Below are 22,639 nucleotides of genomic sequence, written 5' to 3'. Positions count from 1 at the left end.
CTCTTTTATTGCTCTCAAAATGCCATTAAATTATTTTATTGTTATTTAGCTCTGTATATGTTTTTATCCCCCAATAGTAAGCTTTTCATACAGGAGAGACTCAACAAATATCCCATAATCTAAAGTACTAATTTGTCTTGATTCATGTATAATCATTAAAATTTGACATAAGCAGCATGGTGAAAGGAACATATTGTTTTCTGTTTTGCACAATGGCATGAAATACTGCTACATTAAATCCATTTCTCGGCATGTGAAAGGACTGATTCAACAAAGCTAATCCTCTTTACCTTTAAATTTTCAAAGTACAATATTATTGTCTGAGATTACAGGGATTTATCTGCATTTGGATCATTTGAACACTATTTTAAGGGGATAGTTTAGTTTATTTCAGATTGACTGTACATCAAGAAAGTGTTCCCATTAATTCAGATAATATTTTAAATGCCATAGTGTCTTCTGAATTACTGGAACTTCTATTGCAAAGTTTGAGCTCATAAACTGAGGGAAAATGTCTAGCAACAAGAAAAAATGAACCCTTCCAAACAATCACTCCCAAAGAAATCAATAATGAGAAACTTGTTTTAAATTATTCAACAAGTATTTTGAATACTATAAGTATATGTATGTGTAAACAAAGATATGTTAAATTAATGTCATCTAAAATGTAAATCTAGAGACAAAGTACACTTGATCAAAACATATTATTTCACTCATCAAAATGTGTATTAAGGAGTAAGTAGGTGATGGTTTGCATCACTTGCAATGCTGACATTGATAATCAACCTTAAAAGACTTGTAGCTATGTATCAGGAGAATCCGCTCCCCCCATATTGCCCTTTATCAGGGTCAAAATTCTTCTATATTGGGAGCAAATTTTCAAATGATAACTTTACCAAAAGGTATATATAATTGTAGGACAGGATCAAAATGTCCTATAATAGATGATAAAAGCTATTGGTCTGTCAATTTTCTTCTATGGACCAGAAATCTTGCCTGGTTGTAATCAGAACTCCTTTCTCAAAAATCTAAACAAAATACATTTTTTTGGACTCAGTCATAGTCTAATTATTAATCATTATAGGTGTAATTAATGTGTAAGAATTGGTTACTTTTTTTTTATTCATGGGCAATATTTCATTATAAAGAGCCACAGTATATTTAAAAAGAGGGCAGTAACACAAACTGAGTATTCATTGTGGTTGGACATAATATATTTACTCACACACTAAGATGTACATGTCTAGTTATACATATTAAATTTTAAGGACTTTATAATCTAATAAACAGCATTCAAATATAGGAAGCTACTTTTCATTACAAAAACTGTAAACTTAAGGACAGGAGATATATCATATTCATTTGTATATATGCCCCAGAATTTAGCATACAGAATAAGTGGCTAAAAATGTTTGTTGATTGGATGAATGAACTAAAGTTGATTCAATACTTGGGTGTTCAAAACATCATTATACACTCTTTGGATATGGGACAATCCTCCCATCTGTCCTTGCTTTGTAAAAAAAAAAGCAGCACAGAATAAAAAAGATGAAGACTGTTCACAATTATGGAGAAATAATTCTTTCACCTAGTTTCTATGGCTCTGTTGGTACCAGAAGGGACATATAATACATTTTTAGGAATGAACTAGAATGCCTCTCTGCATCTCCTTTCTCCAAGAAATTTGGTTTCACCCCAAAATGCTTCCTGGAATACAGAGGCTTTCCCCTCAAACTTGAAACAGCTTTAACTCATGATTAGGGTAGACAACACTACTCTGTCCTATCCCCAGAACTTTTCATCTGAGCACACAAAAGTGATTCTCTTCTAGAATGGAAGGTAAGAAATGGACTCACCTTCTCTACCAAAGGACACTGACACATATTCAGAATGTATTTACTTTTAAATCATTTCTTTTCCTCTTAGAATCAATACTTTGCATTGCTTCCATGGCAGAAGAGTGGAAGAGGGCTAGCTAATGGGGGTTAAGTGTCCAGAGTCACAAAACTAAGAAGTGTCTGAGGCCAGATTTGAAGGCAGGACTTCTCAGTCCACCGAGTCACCTAGCCACACCCCCAGAAGGTATTTATTTTTAATTTGAGATTTTATTAAATACTTCAGATAGTTATGTACTTAGTGTAATTAAAAAAAAAGGAATATTGTAACACCTTTGTGGCTGTGTCTGAATTTTTGCACCAAATAAGTAGAACTTCATGGACAGAAAATTTCAATTAAAATCCTGAAATTCTGAAACTAATGAAAATATGAATTCTTTTCCTAATGAAGAGTCAGAATAATTATACTTTTAGCTAGTGCTATTAATATATGATGTTATTAGAAGGTCTTGTACTTTCCTTTTCTATGGCCTAGGTCTTGCAAGCAGTGGAGAATTAGAAGTATCGGTCCATCTACATTTAAGAATATTTATGATCTAAATTATCAATACAAAAAAGGAACTGATTGAAATGTTTTGACCTGTAATTTATCACAAATATATAAAAAGAATGTGTATATATTATCTTAAATATATATGCTATCTGCTATACATGTAACATATGACTACATGTATGTGTGCATGCATATGTGCTCAAATACCTATAATCCGTCTTTTAAATAAAATTTTTACCAAGCTCTACATCAAGCAATGATCCTAAATCTACTCATTCTTTATGTTTATCACCACGATTTTCTTCTTGGTTGCCTTCCTTCCCTAGCTCTATTATAAATTGTGTATTTTCCTATCCTAGGTCTGACAGAATCCAGCTTTGTTAATGTTTGGAAACAGTGTCAGAATTCCTTGTTTACACAAATGTTTATATCTTGGCAAAAGTCAGGCGGAATGGATGGAAACTTTCAGAATTATTTGTGTCAAGCAGGATGGTACATGTTCTCATATGTTTAATTAAGTGATTATAAAGGGACTATAAGTTAGAAAAAATAACAGGGAACTAATCTTTTGAAACACATATATTTCATTTTCCATAAAAAACTTTATGATTTTTACAGCACCATTCTCTAATCACATGAGCTGTAAAACTTTCTATCAAAAGGAAGATTATCTTACACCAGTTAGGCCTGTTTAACAAATCATGGTGAAAACAAAAGCATCTTAACTTCAGCATATCAAGTGTTTTGAAATTATATACATGTAAAAATGTTTTCCTATATGGTCTACATATTTTTCAGCCACAGCTGAACTGTGGTAAGGTTTGAACCATGATAAAGTAGTAAAACTAACACAAAGCAAATTCTTGAGCAATTTGCACTCAAGCCAATGATCCTATCTTTCATTGTGGGGTCTCTACAAAGTACTGAGCATATATTTAGCCTATTTTCTTGACCATTTCTGAACTAATGAAAGAGCTGTCACAAATTGCTACTGCCACCTATTAGTGGAAGTAGAGAACTGCAAATCGTACAGTTCATATGCCCAGTACCTTGGACCATATAGAGGGGGGAAAGTCATCACCTTAAACACATATGCCCTACACAATGCAAAAACAGATCTCTTCATCTACTACCTAAAAACTTACTTTGATATTGTCCCAAGCTCAGGATAAATGTCCTTATAATCACACACACATAAAGGGCCTGACTTATTCAGGGGCTTTTGTAAATGTTAATTTTGTAGGAAACGAAGGAATGCACATTTATTAAGCACATTTTCTCTGCCAGGCACTAAGGACCTGTTTGTCTTTATATAAAGGTCTAATTTCTAAAATTAACATGTACTCACCATATACATGTATATATTCATGCATATTAAATACATGTTTTCTTTATGCATATTAAAATAAGTATAAGTTGTATATGTATGTAATGAAATACATATGTGGAAAGAGGGGGATGAAAGAAGGAACTAGAGAGAGTATAAGGAAGAGAACTATAAAAATAAGTGAAAGAAATAGCCATTGAAAAAGGACAGGAATTCCAAAGTGTCAGATATTGGATAATTATTCTATTCAAAAGTACTTCTGGTACTGGTGTGATATGGACTGGATTAAAAGGAACCAAATGTAATCACTTTTGGCCTACTTCAGATATAAGCCATTTCCAAAGAGTTTGAATGCTAGTTTGAGGGTTTTGTCTCTTTCTGGATTTACAATCTGAAAATTTGAAAATAGGAAGATATGAATAAAACATAAAGCATAAATTAATCCACATCCTCTCTTTGAAGCCCACAAAACTTAAAAATTAAATTAAAATATGCATTAAAATGTAAAAAATGCAAACTTTTCCAATATTATTAAATGCAGTATATCTGTACAATTCAATGTACCTATGCTGATTTAAAAAAAACAAAAAAAAAACCAACCACAAAACTTCATCTTTTGCAATTAAGGAATTGTCATTTGATTTTGTGGGAATAATTTGTAAACATATTTACCATATTTGTAAGTGTAACACATGAAGATAATTTTAATTATTAATGTTGCCAATAATAATAATAGATAACATTTATATATCTCTTGACATTCTTCAAAGCTCTTTATGAAGATTAATTTATTTTAGCCTAATAATATCTCTATAAGGTAGGAATAATTACTAGCTCATTTTATTGGTAAGAAGCTAAATTTGACAAAATTTAAGAGGCTTTGCCATGATCATATAGTTAGTAAGTTTCTAAAGTAGAATTTAAACTCATTATTTCAGGACTCCAAGTTGAGTGCTCTATTCATACCACCATCTACCTGCCTCTTAATAAATGATTAACATTTTGGTGTATTGATTTAATTAAATAATAAACATGTTAATAGATCTCAGAATTAAAATGATTAACATTTTAAAACCTTCTTAGCATATGATTTAGTGTAAATTACTTTAATGCTGGAATCAGAATACCTGGATTTAAGTCCTAATTCCCCTAACAACAACTGATGTGACCAGAGGCAAATGATTTAGCTTTTTTTGAATTTGTTTCTTTGTCTGTAAAATGAAGAGCTGTTTTTCAGATGACAGTTGAGGTTTCTTTTAGTTCTAGGTCCCAGGATAATAGGCAAAGGAGTGGTTCCAAGTTTAAGTCCCTTAGAAGGACAGTTATTAAACTACCAAGAACCTAACTATTGGCAATTCACACCTTGCTGATCCAGTCCTGGGTAGAATATTATGAATTACCCCTTTGTGGGAATGGGAAGCAAAAGAAGTGAGGGGAAGAGGGATGTGTGGGTGGTAGATATTTTCTCTGGGTCATTAGTTCAGATCTGGTTTAGGCTACTAGTGACTAACAGTCAATGTCAAATGGGTTAGTGGCTTAAGTGGAAAGTGGAAAGACTCTGTGGTCTCAATCACATGCCTACTTGCCAAAGTCTATCCTGCAGAAACCACATAATGTCAATATGGTTGAGAGCTTTAAGCAAAGATGCTAAGGACTAAGGATGCTTGACTAGCATCATTGAGCTAGGTTCTGTCAGAGCAATGTGAGGGGGGTATTGTAAGGACTGTGTCTCAGTGAATGAATACCCCCTCCCCCAATTTTCAGGGCTTTTACCTAGAAACTGAAAGAAAATCAAATATAAGAGTTGACTGCCATTTTAAAAGAAAGAAATGACTTCATGAATGTAGGTTAGAAAATTTTAATCACCACTTAACAAAAATGATACCAAGTGAAAAATCCATGACTTTATATATTAGGTGAATGGTGTCTGGTGCCAAATTCATAAAGCATTGGCTGCTACCATAAATTACATTAATTTCTTAAATTTTATCATTGGCAAGATGTATATGAAAATCCACATGAGGATTCTCAAACATCAGATTTCTTTCAGATATATAGATAATGAAGCAGCACTGCATAGTGGATTTGGAATCAAACTCCCTGGGCTCAGATCTATCCTCTGTCACTTAGAACTCTGTATGGCTCACATGTAAATTCTTGCTTTCAAGTTTTTAGAAAACTTATCATCTTCATCTTAATTCTTTGGGAGTCAGTCTACACCTCAGACCTAGATTATAGATTACTCAGATTAGGCATACATTTTACTCGTACCTCTCAACGTTAAATTGTTGCAATCAACAGTATGTCCAGGTAGAATAGGAAATTTCATTTTCATAAAGTCAAGGAACATTCATGTTTAACATGAATGTTTCTTTCATATATATTGTAGCTCTGGGGGAAGAAGAAAGGTCTTAGAGGTCTGAAAGGAAGCCAAGAAGTTGTACTACTGGATCTGTGTGGAATATTTTTCCAATTACTTGTCCAGAAGTATTATACTTTCACTGAGCAACGAGAAAGGGGAAAAAAAAAACATTCCTCATAAAAATCTACTGCAGTAACTTTCTATGAACCAAGACTATATCACTTAGCAAACACAAATATGAAATACTCTCAGTTACCATGTCCTCTTTTTCTTTTTTTAAAGGATTGGGGGGGGGGGAGGTCAACTTAGTAAAATTATACAATACCATAATAAAAACCATTAAAAGAAAATCCCATGAATGAAACTATCTTTTACTTTATTAGTGTTACTAACCAAGAAAGAAATACTTTTGAAGCTAAGGTTACAGTCATTGATTTACACTTTGGTCTCACTTGATCACTATCACATTTAGAATTGAATGCTTGCTCTCTCTCTGTCTCTGCTTCTCTGTCTCCTGTGTCTCTGTCTCTGTATCTCTCCCCTTTCCACTAAAGATCTGAAATAGTTCATTAGATAGAAAGGTGATATATTTAAACCTAAAGCTTTGTTCCATTTTCTCATCATTACTATTAATTAGCTTTTAACCTCTTAGGTATTCACTGTATTACATTTTCCAGAAGGAAAATATGACTTTTTAATATTTCAGAAGAGAATTTAAATTGTTTTGAGGAAGGTATTATACTAGTTCCAGAAAGCCATTTCAATATTTCACCATATTAAGGGTGTTTAAGGAAAACAAGATATAATCTTTGAATGAGATACCTTGAATGGAAAGTGCCTATGACTGCTGACACTTGTAAACTTCTCAGTGATTTTCCCACAAGCAGCCCAAGTCAGACTGGTTCAGAGGGAAGAGCTACCATAACCTCTTTTTTCTAATCTATCACTCCTCCAGAAGCATCTGAAAGCATCTTTTCAGTCCCCTCCCCCTCTGCTGGATACTGAAGGAATTCCCTGTTACCATATATTTACTAAAAAATCCCTTCTTTTCCTACCTTACCATCTTCATTTTTCCTGTCAAATACCTTTCATTTGTTGCAAGACCAGGTGATAAGACAAGTGGAAAGCGAATTTTAGAAGGCTGTGTAGTTAACTGAAACTTCTTCCTGGCAACCTGAGCAATGACTGAGTTAATAGGGAATCTTTGAAAACAAGTGACCATGGGAAATTAGGGTTGGCAGGGATTTAACCCTTCATGAATCACACTGGAATATTTTTTAGGAGCAAGCATTGAATGTTTTAACTATGTTTGACATCTAATTAGCCAGAAAAAAAGTAGCCAGAAGTTTCAATTATTCTTTGGAAACAAAGTACAGACAATTGGATATAAGGCATTTGCTTTGGAAAAATAACAAGTGGACATGGTGAAATAAAAAGGTAATGACAGCCCAATAAAATGACAGAAGAAAAATTGCTAGACACATTCCTTTTATTCTTCTTGTTCTTGTTCATTTCACAGTTTATTTTACTAAATTGCCAAGCACTGGGTATATAAATAGAACTGTTAGGTAACTGAAGGGTGGTTTTTCTAATTGTGGCTAGGATAATACAAATTAGTTCCACTACTGAGAAATGATTTTCATGAAAGACTAATAGAAACACTCTATCAAGATGTGCTTCCTGTTTATTCAGAGAGTTTTAAAGCATACACACCAAATTGCTCTTCTCATTTAATGATGGCCTTTTATTACAGAGGGAATTGGTTCCCTGTAAAATGGAGGATAATCTATTGCCATGGAAATGTGTTATCTTTCTTTTTCTTGAAAGAATTTAGAGGGAGGTTAACAACTTATTGTGCTTTTCCAATTTGCACAAAAATTATTAAATATGCATTTTGAAACCATAAGTGCCAACTTAACTTGATGAAGACTATTCAATCATAGAATCTACTCATGATTTTGAACTAGGTGACACTAAAATTCTAGCACAGTATATCTCTGAGTCAAAGTCTCAAACAGCACTTAATCCTGGAAAGGAACTACTTGAATAAAGTGGTTCATCAATATAAGATATTTCAACTTGTAAAGAGTGAAAAGATAAAGCAAATATTTATATAATATCAAATGACAAAATGACAAATATTTGGAGAAATAACTGGAGATAGTCAAATAATTTATATTTAAGAAAAAAGAGCTAATAGGCAGTATGTGATCAATTAAAATCAATTTACTAACAGGAAAAGTGACATATATATTTATTACATAACTCTTACTTTAATTAAATGATTATTTTAAAATTCCCAATTCAACATATATCTAATAATGCAATTAAACTCATAAAAATCATTGTGAAGGGATTTTCCCTTAAAAAGAGTTGTTCAAAAATGCACATTTGCTTTGAAATAATTAAAGAGCACATGTTTAATAGGTGTTTAATTTTCTAATCTAAAGTGTGAAAATGACAACTCTTCTCTGTGAATTTTTTTTTCACACAAGTGCATTCAGAAAGACAGATTTTTCCCATTATGTGAAAATGAAAGAACATATTTCTGCTGGCATGAGAATGGCATACAATAGACAGACAAACTGACAGATATTCATGCCCAGCCATTCTCTACTTTACATTATAGGCTGACACAAGACATTGTGAGAAGCTATTGCTCCACCCCCAGTTAAGAAAATCTGAGAATCATAAGAAATCAACACCTTAAGGAGGGTAAAGTAGTTGGGCTAAAATAGTTTCATCTTCTACTCCATCTTGAATAATTCTTGAATTGTGTAAATGTTCTCTGTTCTTTTGAAGCTGCATGTGTATGTTCTGAACCTGCACTGCTATACTTGACATAACTGGCTATAAAATTTACTGAGATCATAGCATGTGCTACCTCAGAAAATTCACTGTTAAATATACATAAAGGTAATTACTGAAAAATTCTGCAATGTATTTCTTGTGTGATACATTTTCTATAAATTAAAACTTGTTCTTCTAGCTATTTAACTAGCTGGTGATATATCTTTAATTACTACTGAAACACACATAAAATGAAAATAGCATTTTCTTTCAAAGGCTTTAGCAGTACATCAATTAGCCAAATACACAATCTTTTGTACAATCATAACACCCTTTACAGAAGCTAGTCTGTTCCCTCCAGTTTATATTCTCTTGGCAAAACCACCATCTACTGCTTATGTTAAGCATCTGATTGTCAGATTTGTATGAACTGAATATTCATGATAGAGAATTAACCACTTAATGCCTAAAAAGTAAGAAAATGCAAATCTGCCATGACAGGTATTATAGGTACAACCCACACACCTATGGAGAAGAGAAGTCAGTTTTGTCATGCAATTTTACAGTATTCTAGGGGAATAAAGTCAGGAAAATAAGAGAAGGCAAGATATTATTTAAGATACACACACAGACACACATATATATCAGCATGTTCTAGGCATACGATTCTTTCCTGAAAATGTGATTAAGTGCTCTTTGTTTGCATTTAAATTGTCAGACTCTGAGCATAAGGCATGATTTAAAAAAAGTGTTTCAATCATTTCCTTTATCTGTCTTTCTCTCTTGATATACATACATTAAGACAGGCTTTCACATGTCAACAAACTAAACGTTCTGAAGAAAGCTATAAAGAGAATAAAGAACCTGAACAAACCAAATAAGGAGAAGAGAAAATGATTTACCTTTATAGGATAATTTCAGTCTTGGCACATTATTCTTCATATTTTGATAGTTTGCTCTTGCTGCTAGTAATACTCCCCAGAAAAGATAGGCAATCCTTTGGAGCCAACCCATGCTGAAGATAGTGTAGGTCCTTCCGCGGCTTCACTGTTCTCTCCTGTAGTGTGCAGCCACGGAAGTTCAAACAATCTGGAAACTGGAGGTAACAGGTGATTTGGGTCAGTTTCATTCATAAATGCAGACAATCAAGACCTCATGGCAATTCTAACATCTCTTCTTCTGTAGCAGTCACTAGAGCAGAGAAACTTCAAACCCTCAAAAAAAAAAAAAAAAGAGCCCGGCACTGGATAATGAGGCACAACTGTTGTGTGGAAAGAAAAAAAATTAACAAGGGCTGCTGCAGTGGTGCTTAAGGAGCAGTCCCTTTTATCTACTGTACTCTGATAGCCGGTGGCAGAAGCTAATCCTGCTCTCTGCTTCATTCGGCTCTTTGGTAACAGAATGAAAGGAAAACAGAGACTGAGAGAGCGAAAAGAGAGACGGAGAGTGAGAGTGAGAGAGAATCGGTGTGCCAGAGAGAGAGAGAGAGAGAGAGAGAGAGAGAGAGAGAGAGAGAGAGAGAGAGAGAGAGAGAGAGAGTCGAAGAGAGAAACTGAGCAGCAGCAGCAGCAGCAGCACACCGACTTTTTCTGTACACATGCAGGAGAGAGATGACACAAGATCCCACAGACAGGTTTTCCCAACACTCACTAGACTAGCTGACAATGGGAGAACAGGCAAGCTCAACCCACTCCCCTTCCCTGCTGTCACACAACACATGCAAAAAACATCTACCAGAGATTAGAGGAGGGAACATAAACCTCCAGCGTGCTTGTGAAAGGCATGTAGCTATAAATTTACTTCCCAAGGCATAGGCTATTTAATAGCCATTTTGGGGTGCAATTTTGATTAAAAAAATGTGAATTCTGCTACCTACATGAATAATAGCCCATTTCTGTTGTATAATCCTGCTAGGATGTATGCAGAGAGAAAGAGAAAGAGAAAGAGAGACAGACAGAGAGAGAGAGAGAGAGAGAGAGAGAGAGAGAGAGAGAGAGAGAGAACAAAACAAAACAAAACTGAGTTGTTTCCATCAATGTAAGTTTGCCATTGAAGATTTTAAAATCTTGTTAGAGAACATCCCGCCTCCCCCTCCCACTCACAGCTCCCTCACTTTCCGAATTTCAGTGAAGAAATTCCAAGAAAAGCCTATTTCAACAATCAGTTCAAGACAAGTATAGGTCCACTGGGAATTATAAATTACAACAGGGGATTCTCAAAAGGATTCTCAGAATTAAAAAATGTCTACAGTTTTCCAGCTTCTGGAATGCTCTGGATAATATTTTAATACTATGTATCTCATTAATTAAAGTAATTTTTTTCTTGTCTCATCTCAAAGAGTAAAGGAAGACCAAAAAGTTCAGAAAATCCCTGCTGAGTGTCAAGGACCAATAAAAAGAATTTCCTTCCCCTCCCCCTTCTACACTCACCCCAACTCCATTTCTTAACCTAAGGAAAGGTTACTAAACTTTCTATGGCATGCATATGTATGCAATTCAAGCACCATGCTATCATTTTCCAAACTGATATACAGTGAAAGCACATTAATTCTTCTATTACCACCCCACCCCCAAAGGGGGGGGGGAACTCTACTAAATATTTCACAGGTACTTTGAAATAGCAAGCATTACTATTTTACAACTTTGCTTTTTCTTGTCTTCTACTATCTCCTCTCACACTGCACACTAACAGGCAGTTTACTTTATTTCTGAATTCAAAAGGAAGTTCACACTGAAAAAAAGGAGGGAAAGGGATTTTCTGTGTTGTTGTTTGTTCCTGAGTTCCAGTTAAACATGTCAACACTTACACTGAAAGACTTCAGTGCTTTTATAATGAAACCTTAGTGTTCAGATATTAATGTTTTCTCTTTACTTAATATAAGCAATATATAATATACTAGTGGGAAAAGGAGAAGACTTTGGGGATACGGTGAGGGATGGGTCAGGGGCCGGGTGAGAAAAATGTTCTCCCTTTTTCTTCACATCATTTCATTAAAATAACCTTACTGCATTTGGCAGATATGGATACTCTATTGATAAGGCAACAGAAATAAACCTATATAATCTCCAAATAATGTTGGTTTTAGTGATTCCCACACTTGCTATCCTGAGCACTTTCCTGCTCCAGGCAGTGGATTAAAAGTACAAAATGACAAGAGAAGCCTCTCTGTTTTCCAAGGATTACTTACTATAGACTGTTTCCCAGTAAAGGAATTCATGTCACTTTAGGATTATTTGGAGAATTGCCCTAATGAATTATCCTATTGTAGATCAAAAGTAATTAGTTGTTTTAAGAATCCTCACTAAAAATGCACCCAACTCAGTAGTATTTCCTTTTAATTGCACTAGTTTAAATGAAGCTTATGATTCTGCACATATTCTTAATAAAAGGAGAAAAGTTCTATTTTTGTCCAAAGTAAAATCAATTTGCAGTTATTTTAAGTTTATTCATTTTTATGCAAAAAGCTAACTGTAAATTATTTGTTGTGCTCCTAGCAAAAAAGAGGTTTCTTGAAAACATTAGTATAATAGAAGGTAAAAGGTGACTTCATAGGAGAGAAATGTCTTCAAACTGGATTTTGAACCAAAGAATATGTGCTAAATTATTTTATTTTTAAGCACAAATAATCTAAATCAATGTTCATGACTGGAATTTAGCATAACCAATGTATATATTACTTTTGAAAGTCCTTCCCTATGTTTATTTACAGTAGGAATTGTTCTTATGTTCCAAATTTTAAAGTAACTTGAGGTTTTTGGGGGGAAGTTGTAAAAAATGATGAATAACTTTATATTTTCTTTACCACAGTTTTTTCAGCTAACAAAACTAGTTAACTGTCAAAGTGCTGAAAAATTTCTTAGAGAAAGAAAATAATTTATTTTTTCTTTTTTGTATTCCTCCCAGTGCTTAAAATTGTGTCCAGTACACAACAAATGCCTCATGAGTGGAAGAAAACAGTTGGATTTTCAGATGTTTCAACTGAAATCAGAGGCAATGTAAGGAGGAGGCATCAGGGAAGGCCATTAAAAATGAGTCAAAAAAACCCTTTGGTATCAGAATTAAATGAGTTAATTATAAACCTTTTTTAAGGATTCAAATAATCATTTCTAATGACTATTGAAATGATTACATTTCTCACAGAATGGTGGAATGAAAAATTGTCATGTCAATAACTGATTCTATATGCACACATACCATATATAAATATTACATACATTATATATATGTATATTATTGTTAAGAGTAGAGAGGTGATATGTGATTTCATTGATAGAGGGAACATCTAGATGAGGAAACACTGTCTGCCAACACAGATCTGCCTTGTTTCTGTAACTTTTATTCTGACAGAGTTGCATAGAGCAGTAAAAAATAATTTGCCCTGAATCATGTAGCCAGTAGAAGTCAAAGGAAAGAATAATTCATTACTTATTTTAAAAGATTAAAAAAAATTGAACTGGCATTACCTTCTCAGTATCCTTTTCTCCTGAAAGTCTTTTTCTGAATCTTTCTCTATTTTCTATATACAACCTACTAATAATCTTTCTAACTGTACCATTACCATTTTAGTTTCTATTATGTTTTCTTTGAACCTCAAGTTTTTATATTGTCTCAAGCTTTCATATTTGGATAGTTCATAGAATAGTGTTAAATTCTACTAGGCATCAAACATGATGAAAATGGTGACTTTACTGCTTTAGATATGTTAATATTCAACATTTTTCTCCTTTATGAATTGAAAAAGAATAAAATATTTTTCTACTTTGAAGAAACTAGTCTTGGCAAAAAATGGTTCACTGCACTGTGACTCATTTTCTAGAAAATGAACTTTTTCAATTTCCACTGCTAGATAGAAAGTTAAAAGATCCTATCGAACTGGAAAAGCCTTGAATATAGGCTGTGTGGAAGACTATACATCTGTACTCCAAGGACTAGCATAGCAAGGTTCAGAGAGACTTGTCATTAGGTTGGCCTCATGGTGATGAATTTCGCAGGCCATAGCAATTCTCCAAGACTGTCTACTAAATCATAGAAGAGTCATGATGTGTGTCTGGGAAGAAATTGCTCACATTAATGATGTCCCAGGTTGTTAGAGTAAGAGGTATAATGTCCTATACAGAACAGAGAGAAGCTAAAACTAAAAGGGTACTGAAATGGAATTATTCTGTGTTCTAACAAATAATTTTTTGAGGTAAAATACATTATTTTTCTTCTTTCTCTTTTCTTTTCTTTCCTTTTCCTTTTCCTTTTTCTTTATGTGGCTCTTATTCTAGGAAACTCTTTTACCAATGATCTATAGCTGTTCTTCAATTTATGATCCATGAGAGTTGCCTAGGGGGCACTGTCAGTCTAAGTGATGATGATGATGATAGCTAATATTTATATAAAACTTTAAAGGTTTCAAAGTGCTTTACTTATCTTATCTCATATGATCCTCTTGGTAACCCTGTGGGCAACTGCTATTACTACTTGCATTTTACAGATGAGGAAACAGAGGCTGAGAAGCTTAATGACATAAGATTTTAATTCCAGGATAAACTGATCACTTGTAATCTCTTATCATGCTGTTTAAATCAGTCTTGTATGCTTTAACACCTTCCCAACTTTCTCACCTTCCTCTCCCCTATCATAAGAGGGGTGGGAACACTAAATGCCATCCAAAGATTTCCTTTAAAGAAGGCAGGGCCTGCATTTTCCAAACCTCTTCTCCACTTTCCATCTACTGTTCTGCTTGGTTTGAACTCTCCTGAACAAAATACACCATCCTGCACTGAGTACCTTCTGTGATTTTCCCCAACCTTTACTTTTGGGTTACCTCTTGTAAGTGGTCTTCTCTCATTAGATTTTTAGCTCTTTAAGGGGCAGAGATGGCATTTCTTTTTCTTATTTGTATCCCCAGCAGTTAGCAGAGTGCCTGGAATCATGGTAGGATTTTAATACAGATTTATTGAATTAAATTGAAAGTCTGGGGTTCTGTCAACCACTTATCTAACTCTATTTTATTATCATTCCAACTTTACAGATGAGGAAATGGAAGATGAGAGAATATTCAAGTGACATATTCAAGATCACAGAACTAGTTTGTGTCATAGGAATGTCTGGAACCCACATAGATCCACTTTCAAGGTCAGTTGTCTATACAGATTCCACACTGCTATTCAGGAAATATTTTCGTTTTGGTCATTTCACTGATGTTTTTGCCCACTCATGGAAAATTAATGGAAATGAAAATAAATACCACCTTTTATATTAGTTTCAATGCTTAGTTGACAATAAATGTTTTTCATATTGACTTTTTTAAAACACTGAATTGATAAAAGCTAACAGTAAATTTTAAAGAAAACTCTAATAAAATGCCTACTGTTTGCTGATTTCACATCTAGTCCAAAAGTCTCAAAATTCTATCTTTTTCAGGTGAAAACACTTTTTTAAATATTGTACATAGAATCTAAGAAGTTAGCATGTATCAGAATAACTCAAGAGGTTAATTTTGTAAAACACTCAAGATGCTCTTTTAAACATGTTTGCAACCCCTCCAATTATTGTTGTTTTAGTTAATAGACCTGCTCTCTAACCAAAAGGGCATGCCATCCTTAGAAACAGACTCAGTGATTAAGAGAAGCATCTTTTTGTTGGAAATTTCAAAGTAAGCTGGCTAATGAGTTCTTCCAAGGAACGAAAGTATAAAGAAAAACAATCCTAAGAAGAAACAAACAAAATTTCAGTAATCTTCCCAAGGTGTGTTTCAGTTGAGTCATGGGTAAATCAAACATTAAACCTGCAACATCTGCTATTATCATTTTTGCTTCCTTGCATTTTTTTTCAGATGAACACTTTATGAATATACGAGAAAGGCATCAGATTTTAAAAAATGTAGAAAATGTCACTATCAAATATTTGTCCCAATTCTGACATATGGAAGAAAGAGTTTTTCTGATATAGAGAACTGGAAATGTGAGATTTAAAAAAATATATGGCTATTTTTTGTTTTTGCATTGACTATATTTCCATCTGTACTCCACTGAAGTCATCCCTTATAAAAAAATTTTTGAAAAAGGCGTTTTAGAGGGAAAAAATGTGTGTACAAACATTCATTGGAAAACGTAAGAAGATTAAAGTTAAGCAGAGCAAAAAAAAAAAAAACACTTAATAGTTGGTACTTCACTGTTTCAAGCCAAAAATGATAGTTATTTGAGAAGTACCAAGATACAGGAAGCCACAGGATAGCAGGTAAATTGCAATAGTTAAGGAAACAAGATTGAACTTATAATAAGTTGACCCCTGTGAATGCTTTTAGTGCCAGCAATATGTGAAAGCGTGTGTGTTGGGAGGAGGAGTTGGCGAGATACAAAGGGAATTCAATCTCTAAGGAAGCATTAACTCTCTCCCCCTCCCTCTGATGAATAGAGATTTCAGTAAAACATGCATGTCCCTCCTTTGGACTGAACTTGTAACAGTTTGAGAAAGGCTTTCCTTATGTTATTTTCCTGTTTTCTCGTGTGACATCATTGTTCAAAATACTTTAAGGTAAACAGGGACTCAGAGGAAGAAAGACCCCTTGTATTCTCAATGAAGAGGAGCGAAAAATGTTTAACTCAAGGCAAAGTTAAAGCAGAACTGCACCAATTAGTCACAAATTCTTGGCTGTATAAACTTAAGGATGGGTTAAACAAATAAATCTATCAGCATTTCCAATGAGCAAAAAAAAAAATTCTTGGAGGAAAGTGCTGAAACCCTATGTTAAATCCATGCCTTCTCAACCTTGAGTAATTTCTAAAGTTGGAGTAGAGTGAGAGTGTGGGGGTCAAGTTGGGATGGGGAGGGACAGAGAGAGGAAAGATACAAGACAGTAAAAACGATGGTTGGGTTCCAAATTGCACTGGCTAACATCCAGTTCTAGAAAAAGAAATTATCTTCTGCCACAGTCACTCTCTTGTCTATTGGCTTCCTAATTCCATCACGTTTTTCAACATTTCAAAATGTTTTGCAGATGGACCTTTTTTTCCCTTCTCTTTCCCCCCTATTTAAAGCCCTTGTCATTATTGTAGATACTTTGAGGAACTGAGTGCCAAGAAAATAAAGTGTCCAGAAGTTTGAGGTTTTATCATTGAAATAATTAGACTCCAAAATATAACCTAGAAAATACCTGTTACTTTTATGAGATTATCTGTACCTCAAATAATATGGAACAAGACCTTGTTCAAGTGAGACAAAAATCCCATTGTTAATACTGATCAGTACAGACTAGGCAGTGAGGAGGAAAAAATGAGGCCTCTGTGGAATACAAATGAAGAAAGCAGGTTGGTTGTTGAGTGTTTTAAGTTATGAACTTATTGGTCTTCTGCCTTGGGTAACTGAATATAATCCATTTCCTTATCAAATAAAAATAAATAAGATAGAAAAGAAAACAAACAACACTCTTACGAATTGTTTTACAGTAGATTCATAAAAGTGGTAAAAAGAATTTCCCTCTGTTATCAGTTGAAAGGAATGTTTCACCTCAAATATAAGCTTAACATAACCTCCATGTTCTTCAAAGTTCCCCTTTTAACTGCTTTTAAAAAAGGCTTAAAACTGCTTGTATTACATTGCTATGGAGAGGGAAGAACATGCTCAAGCCTAGAATAAAAGCAACTTAAAAGTGTTTATTATGATGGCAAAGTATACTTTTTAGGGTACTGAAAGGTCTATGATATAATGTGCTCTAAATGGAAAAGCAATACCTTATCCTCAACTATGAAGTTCCAAATAATATGTGATCTAATATACTATATACTTTTCTTCCTTATTTAGGAAAAAAAGTGGAAAGTTGAGGCTTGGGTGATATATTCAGGGCTGCAATTCACAATAATGCCTCTAAAAGCAGCTGTCACCTTATGGGAAAGTTTGAAAAGTTTTCCTCTTAAAAGTTAACTATACTTCAATGTTGGAATCGAATTAAGAATGTATGGGAAAGTTCACTTATTAAATCTTTACCTTGCTTAGGATCTCTGAGCATTTAAATTTATTGTGCCCAAAAACCAAAAACATCATTTTCCCTTCACTCTAAATCTTCCAAGGTTACAGACCCAATTCCAAAATGGTCTTTATTATGAGACGACTAAATCATTACTCATCAGGAAAATGGTAATAAATTATGATTTCCCCCTTTTTTAGACTTTATAAATAGATTTTATTAGTGATAGAAAACAATCTGAAGGCAGAAAATAGATGTTATAAATTTTTATAACCCTCCCTTTTGGAGTATGTGATAATTATGCCTATTGCAACCAACTATGCTCCTACAAAATAGGTAAGCTTCCAATCTCTTATGTAAATCTCATCATCGTAATGTCTATTAAACATAGGAAAACAAAAATAAAACACTGGTTTAATTTTAAGAAATATAAGTAAAAAATATATTTCTGAATACAAATACTTGTAGCCATGTCATTTAACATCTTTGGCAGTTTGTATTTCTCTGTCTTTCTCCATTTTAGCCTCTCCTTTTCTCCCACTCTTTCCCTTAGCCCCCATACAGCCATATATCAACTTGCCACAACAGAATTAATTAAATTGTGCAGTTTATTTTGATTCTCCAAGAAATTAAAACAATGTGAAGAAGTTTAATTAAAGCATAAAAAATCAGAGTAAAGCAAACTATTCATTTTACTCTCAATAAATATCTATGGTTCTTTCAATACAACATGTACAATATTAAGCCTAATTCAGATGCAAGAGCCATAATATTTTGATGACTTTTTATTGTTCTACCCATCTATGATAGGAATTTTTTAATGTGTTGTGAAATAAAAAGATACTAAAAACTAGATTATTCCTGAAGTTTTCAATTTGGGGCATAAGTTAACAGATGAACTTAATAGCTAATCAGCAAAACAAAACCTATCAGTGTCCTTAGTCTTAAGGGTCCATAAGGACTACTATTTATACCTTATAGCTTGGTAATAGGGGAATCAGGTCTTCTTCAAGACCTGGATTTAAATCTTGCCCCAGATTAGGTGTAGGACTTTGTCCAACTTATTTGAACCCTATTAGCTTCAGTTTCCTTATTTGTAAATTGAGGATAACCAACCAACTCACCGGATTTTTATGCAGAAAGAATGATATGGTCCTTTGAAAAACTTAAATTGATATGTAAATGTTAGCTATTATCATTATGACATGAAGAAAATATACTTTTAAACTTTAAAATCTCATCAAAATACAATCTTTTCCCCCTTCCATCACTGTTGCATTTAAAAGGCTATTTTTAAATAACTTTTTAGTAGCATGTAAACAAAAAAAAAAAACATTTTTATCTGGGATGTTTTACAATTCCAGGAAACTATTTGTGAACATGTGTATGATTTTTCAACCTTTCTAATACCAGGCATTAAGAAGAGTCATCTTCAAATATCTCCAAAAATAATAAAAATAATGGAGTATTCCATAAGTTGAAAAACTCCTACAAGTATTTTTGGTAGAAAGTATTTCTTTTCAGGTATAATTACATTCATATATGCTTCTGATCCATTTACTTAAGTATGCACTGAAATGTAGCCAATTTTTTTTTAAAGCTAGAGTAGGTTCACTTTAAACTGTCAAATAAATTATATAAACCAGGCCACTAAAGTAAGAAACTTCTGAGGAAGAGGGTGAAATCTTATCAGTTTATTCATCAAAAAACTAAACCAGAAGTAATATTCTTGCCTCTTGGTCAATGCATGGAAGATATCACTGGTCTTTGGATTCAAATTAAAGATGATGGGAGTGGTATTTTTGTTAGGATTGAAGGCTTCCTTCTGCCAGTTTCCTGGAGCCTGCTGCCTATATCCTAAAACATAAGATAGAGATTGAAGCTTAATATGAATTAGTAGGGGAGTGGTTGAGCAAAACAAAACTTCTTCATTAGTTAAAAAAAAAACAACTATTTAAATATCTGATATAAAAAGTAGGTGTGTGTATTGGGATGAGGGAGGAAAGACATTTTTTTTTCTATCCATATATTTGTTTTAAAAGGATGGTTTGTTTTGTGACTCAATAAAGGGTTATTACCCTTTATTGCATATTTAATGCAACATTTCAGGGGAAAGTATTTGAAAATTAAAGAGAAACATTTAAAATACAAAGTCTATGACTTAAGTATATGTCTGATGATTAAAAATAATAAATCTCATTTAAAATATTAGAAAGAGCTTGATTAAGGTCAGAAGAAATATTTAGACTAAACATGAGATTGCCTTGCCTAATCAGGTCACTATAGCAGGCAGCTGCAAATCTAAGGAGAGTGGCATTTCACCACTTAGAAAGTTCCCTGTGACTCATTTAGCCAGATGTGAATTTGAGATTCTCTACCTTTCACAGCTCATAGGGTGTGGAAGGACTCAGATCTCTTTTGGCAAACAGAACATTAAATTATTAGGGGACCCATTACCCAAACTATATCCTAGACATAGGATTGGGTTTTAATAAGCTGACTTCCAAACTGCATGGGTTAGTGAATATTTATGTTTCTGGACAAATTATTTTCCCAGGAAAGTGTCATGCTTAACTATAGCAGGCATAGACTTGTAGGTCAGCAGGTGGAACACCTGTACAATTATTGTGGGAATATCTCTTGCTACTATTTATATTTTAAGTCATTACTTCTCACTGGTCAATAGTATTCTGTGGTATTCTTACAATGCAACAAGTTTTGTTTCATGCTGTTTTCAGACCACTAGGGAATCCTGATTGGCTGGTAAAGAAGTTAATTTTCCTCCTGGTGGAATGTTTAACTCTAATAGTTTCACCAGGAACATTTGCCTTTTTCTTTATTATCATCATTAAATACCAATGGCAATAAAAATGATAACAAATTATATTCTTCTTCTAACTTTCCCATGGCAAGATCTCAAGGCTCCCAAAGCGAACTCTCAAAATATTCTTTGGTCATAGTGTGAGGGCCACATGGCACATATTAGTTCATAAAATATGCTCATTTTCTACATTTTTGTTCATGTTGAATATTGCACGATAATTATCTGTAGCATTATCACATTACAAAGCTAATTATAAAAAATACCATATCCATAGCTTGACTAGAGTTACAGATTTCTGTTTTGTACAAAGTGACATACCATGCCCAACCATTCTAGATTTATTGGCTATAAATTATTGTATACATGAAAACATTTAGTTAAGAAAAAGAAATGTATCTCTCTGCATCTTAGAATATATGAGCAGTTTGAAAAGCCCAGTCTGTTTTGATGCTTTTTTATGAAAAAATACGCAAGAGTAATGTTCCCTATGCACCATTTCAAAATGGGAATTTAGTATAAAAGGAGGGAAAATGTTTAATCATCACTCTAACTAGAATCCATCTTTCCAAACGTAGACACAGATAATTACTAGCAAATCTGTCATTGATTATTATATAGAAATAATAATATTTTAGCTTTAAACAAACATAAGCTTCAGGCTGCTTAGGATTGTAGTATGCAGATGAAAATAGAGATCCCTCTTCTGAATTAGAGAAGATTAAATTACATTTAACATGATGCAGGATATAGCACTTTAGCTATCTAAGAGGAGCTGGACATTTTGCCAACCCAGCAAGTGTATCAAATGTTCTATGCCTAGCACACTTTCACATTAAAGTTAAATGATTGACTACGTAGCTTTCTTCACAATGGACACCCTTAAATGTTTCTATCAAGACAATGAAGTCAAATTTTTAAAAATTAGAAAATTCATTAATAATGACTAACTTTAAAGAAAAAATAAAACACAGCATTGTTTCTGGTATTTTTTTTCAAATCTCTTGGGATCAAGAATTTCTTTAATTTACTCCTCTAATGATTTCCTACTTTGTTTATTTTACATTTCATTCTGTTCAATGTGATTAAATGATTCAGGATTCTTGAAATGTTACCTAATCATAATCTCCTCTTTCTTTTAAACTACTTGAGTACAATTTTCAATCTAGAGTAAAAACAAGAAATATCTTTCTACCTTAATCAGGCTTACAGTCTTATAAATTTCTTTGGTCAATAATCACACTGTGTCTATAAACATGTGCATATTTGCCAAGAATGTGCCCTAAGGACTTCCGGTCAAGATGGCAGCTTAGAGAAAGCTAAAGTTCAGAGCTCCAGAAACCCTTCCTTACTGATCTCAAACTGAATGCTCCTAGGGCACTGGAATTAAAAACAAACAACAGAATAGACCCTGGGAACACTCCTCCTGGACCTGGATCAAAAAGGTACGGCCCCCCAAAAGTCAGAACCCAAGATCACTCGGATCTAAGGGGTAGGCAAAAGGAAGGTCCCAGGACCCATCCCCCCCAACCCAGAGTGCTGAATCTGAGGCAGCAGCAGGAACCTCAGGGCAGGCAAAAGGGCCTCGGGAGCCAGCTATTCTGAAGGCCACTTCCTGAAAACAACCTGACCCAGTCTCAGGGGCACACAAAGAGCAGGGAAACAGAGAGAGACTGGGGGAGCCTGTAGCCCCCTGACCAGATCCTTCCATCTGAGTCTCACCAAAGGTCCCTGCCTCAGGGCATACTCAGTCTGAGGTTAATCCTATCACCAGCCCTTGGAGCTCCTGGAAGCCAAGGCCTCTCCCCTTCAGAGTGCAGGCTCCTCTGGCCAGCAAAGGCATTGAAATACATCTGAGAGTGTCAAGCCAGGTGCAGAGCATAGAAGTAAGGCAACAGAGAAGCATCGGGAGGGAACTGAGGAGGGTAGTAACACTGAAACACCGAAACACCAGCAATTCTGGGCTTCCTGGGGAAGACAGACAATTTGCCTGGGGCT

General features: G+C 34.0%; 1 protein-coding gene across 4 annotated transcripts in view; it reads right to left on the bottom strand.

The window, feature by feature from the left end:
- Positions 1–22,639, bottom strand: part of SEMA3A (semaphorin 3A) — a 657,947-nt gene that overhangs the window by 294,954 nt on the left and 340,354 nt on the right. For 3 of the 4 annotated variants that reach the window (XM_007504009.3, XM_056799471.1, XM_056799472.1), the window contains one exon: positions 9,770–9,963. In XM_007504009.3, the coding sequence (XP_007504071.1) occupies positions 9,770–9,881 (112 nt within the window). In that variant the 5' untranslated portion in view covers positions 9,882–9,963. Of the gene's footprint in view, positions 1–9,769; positions 9,964–10,517; positions 10,565–22,639 lie in introns of those variants that run through there. The other variant, XM_001369673.5, reaches the window with a different exon arrangement.

The sequence above is a fragment of the Monodelphis domestica genome, chromosome 5 (genome assembly GCF_027887165.1).
Source record: "Monodelphis domestica isolate mMonDom1 chromosome 5, mMonDom1.pri, whole genome shotgun sequence".
Lineage (NCBI taxonomy): Eukaryota > Metazoa > Chordata > Mammalia > Didelphimorphia > Didelphidae > Monodelphis > Monodelphis domestica.
Note: the sequence above shows the minus strand (reverse complement) of the source record. Positions and strands in the feature narration are given on the sequence as shown.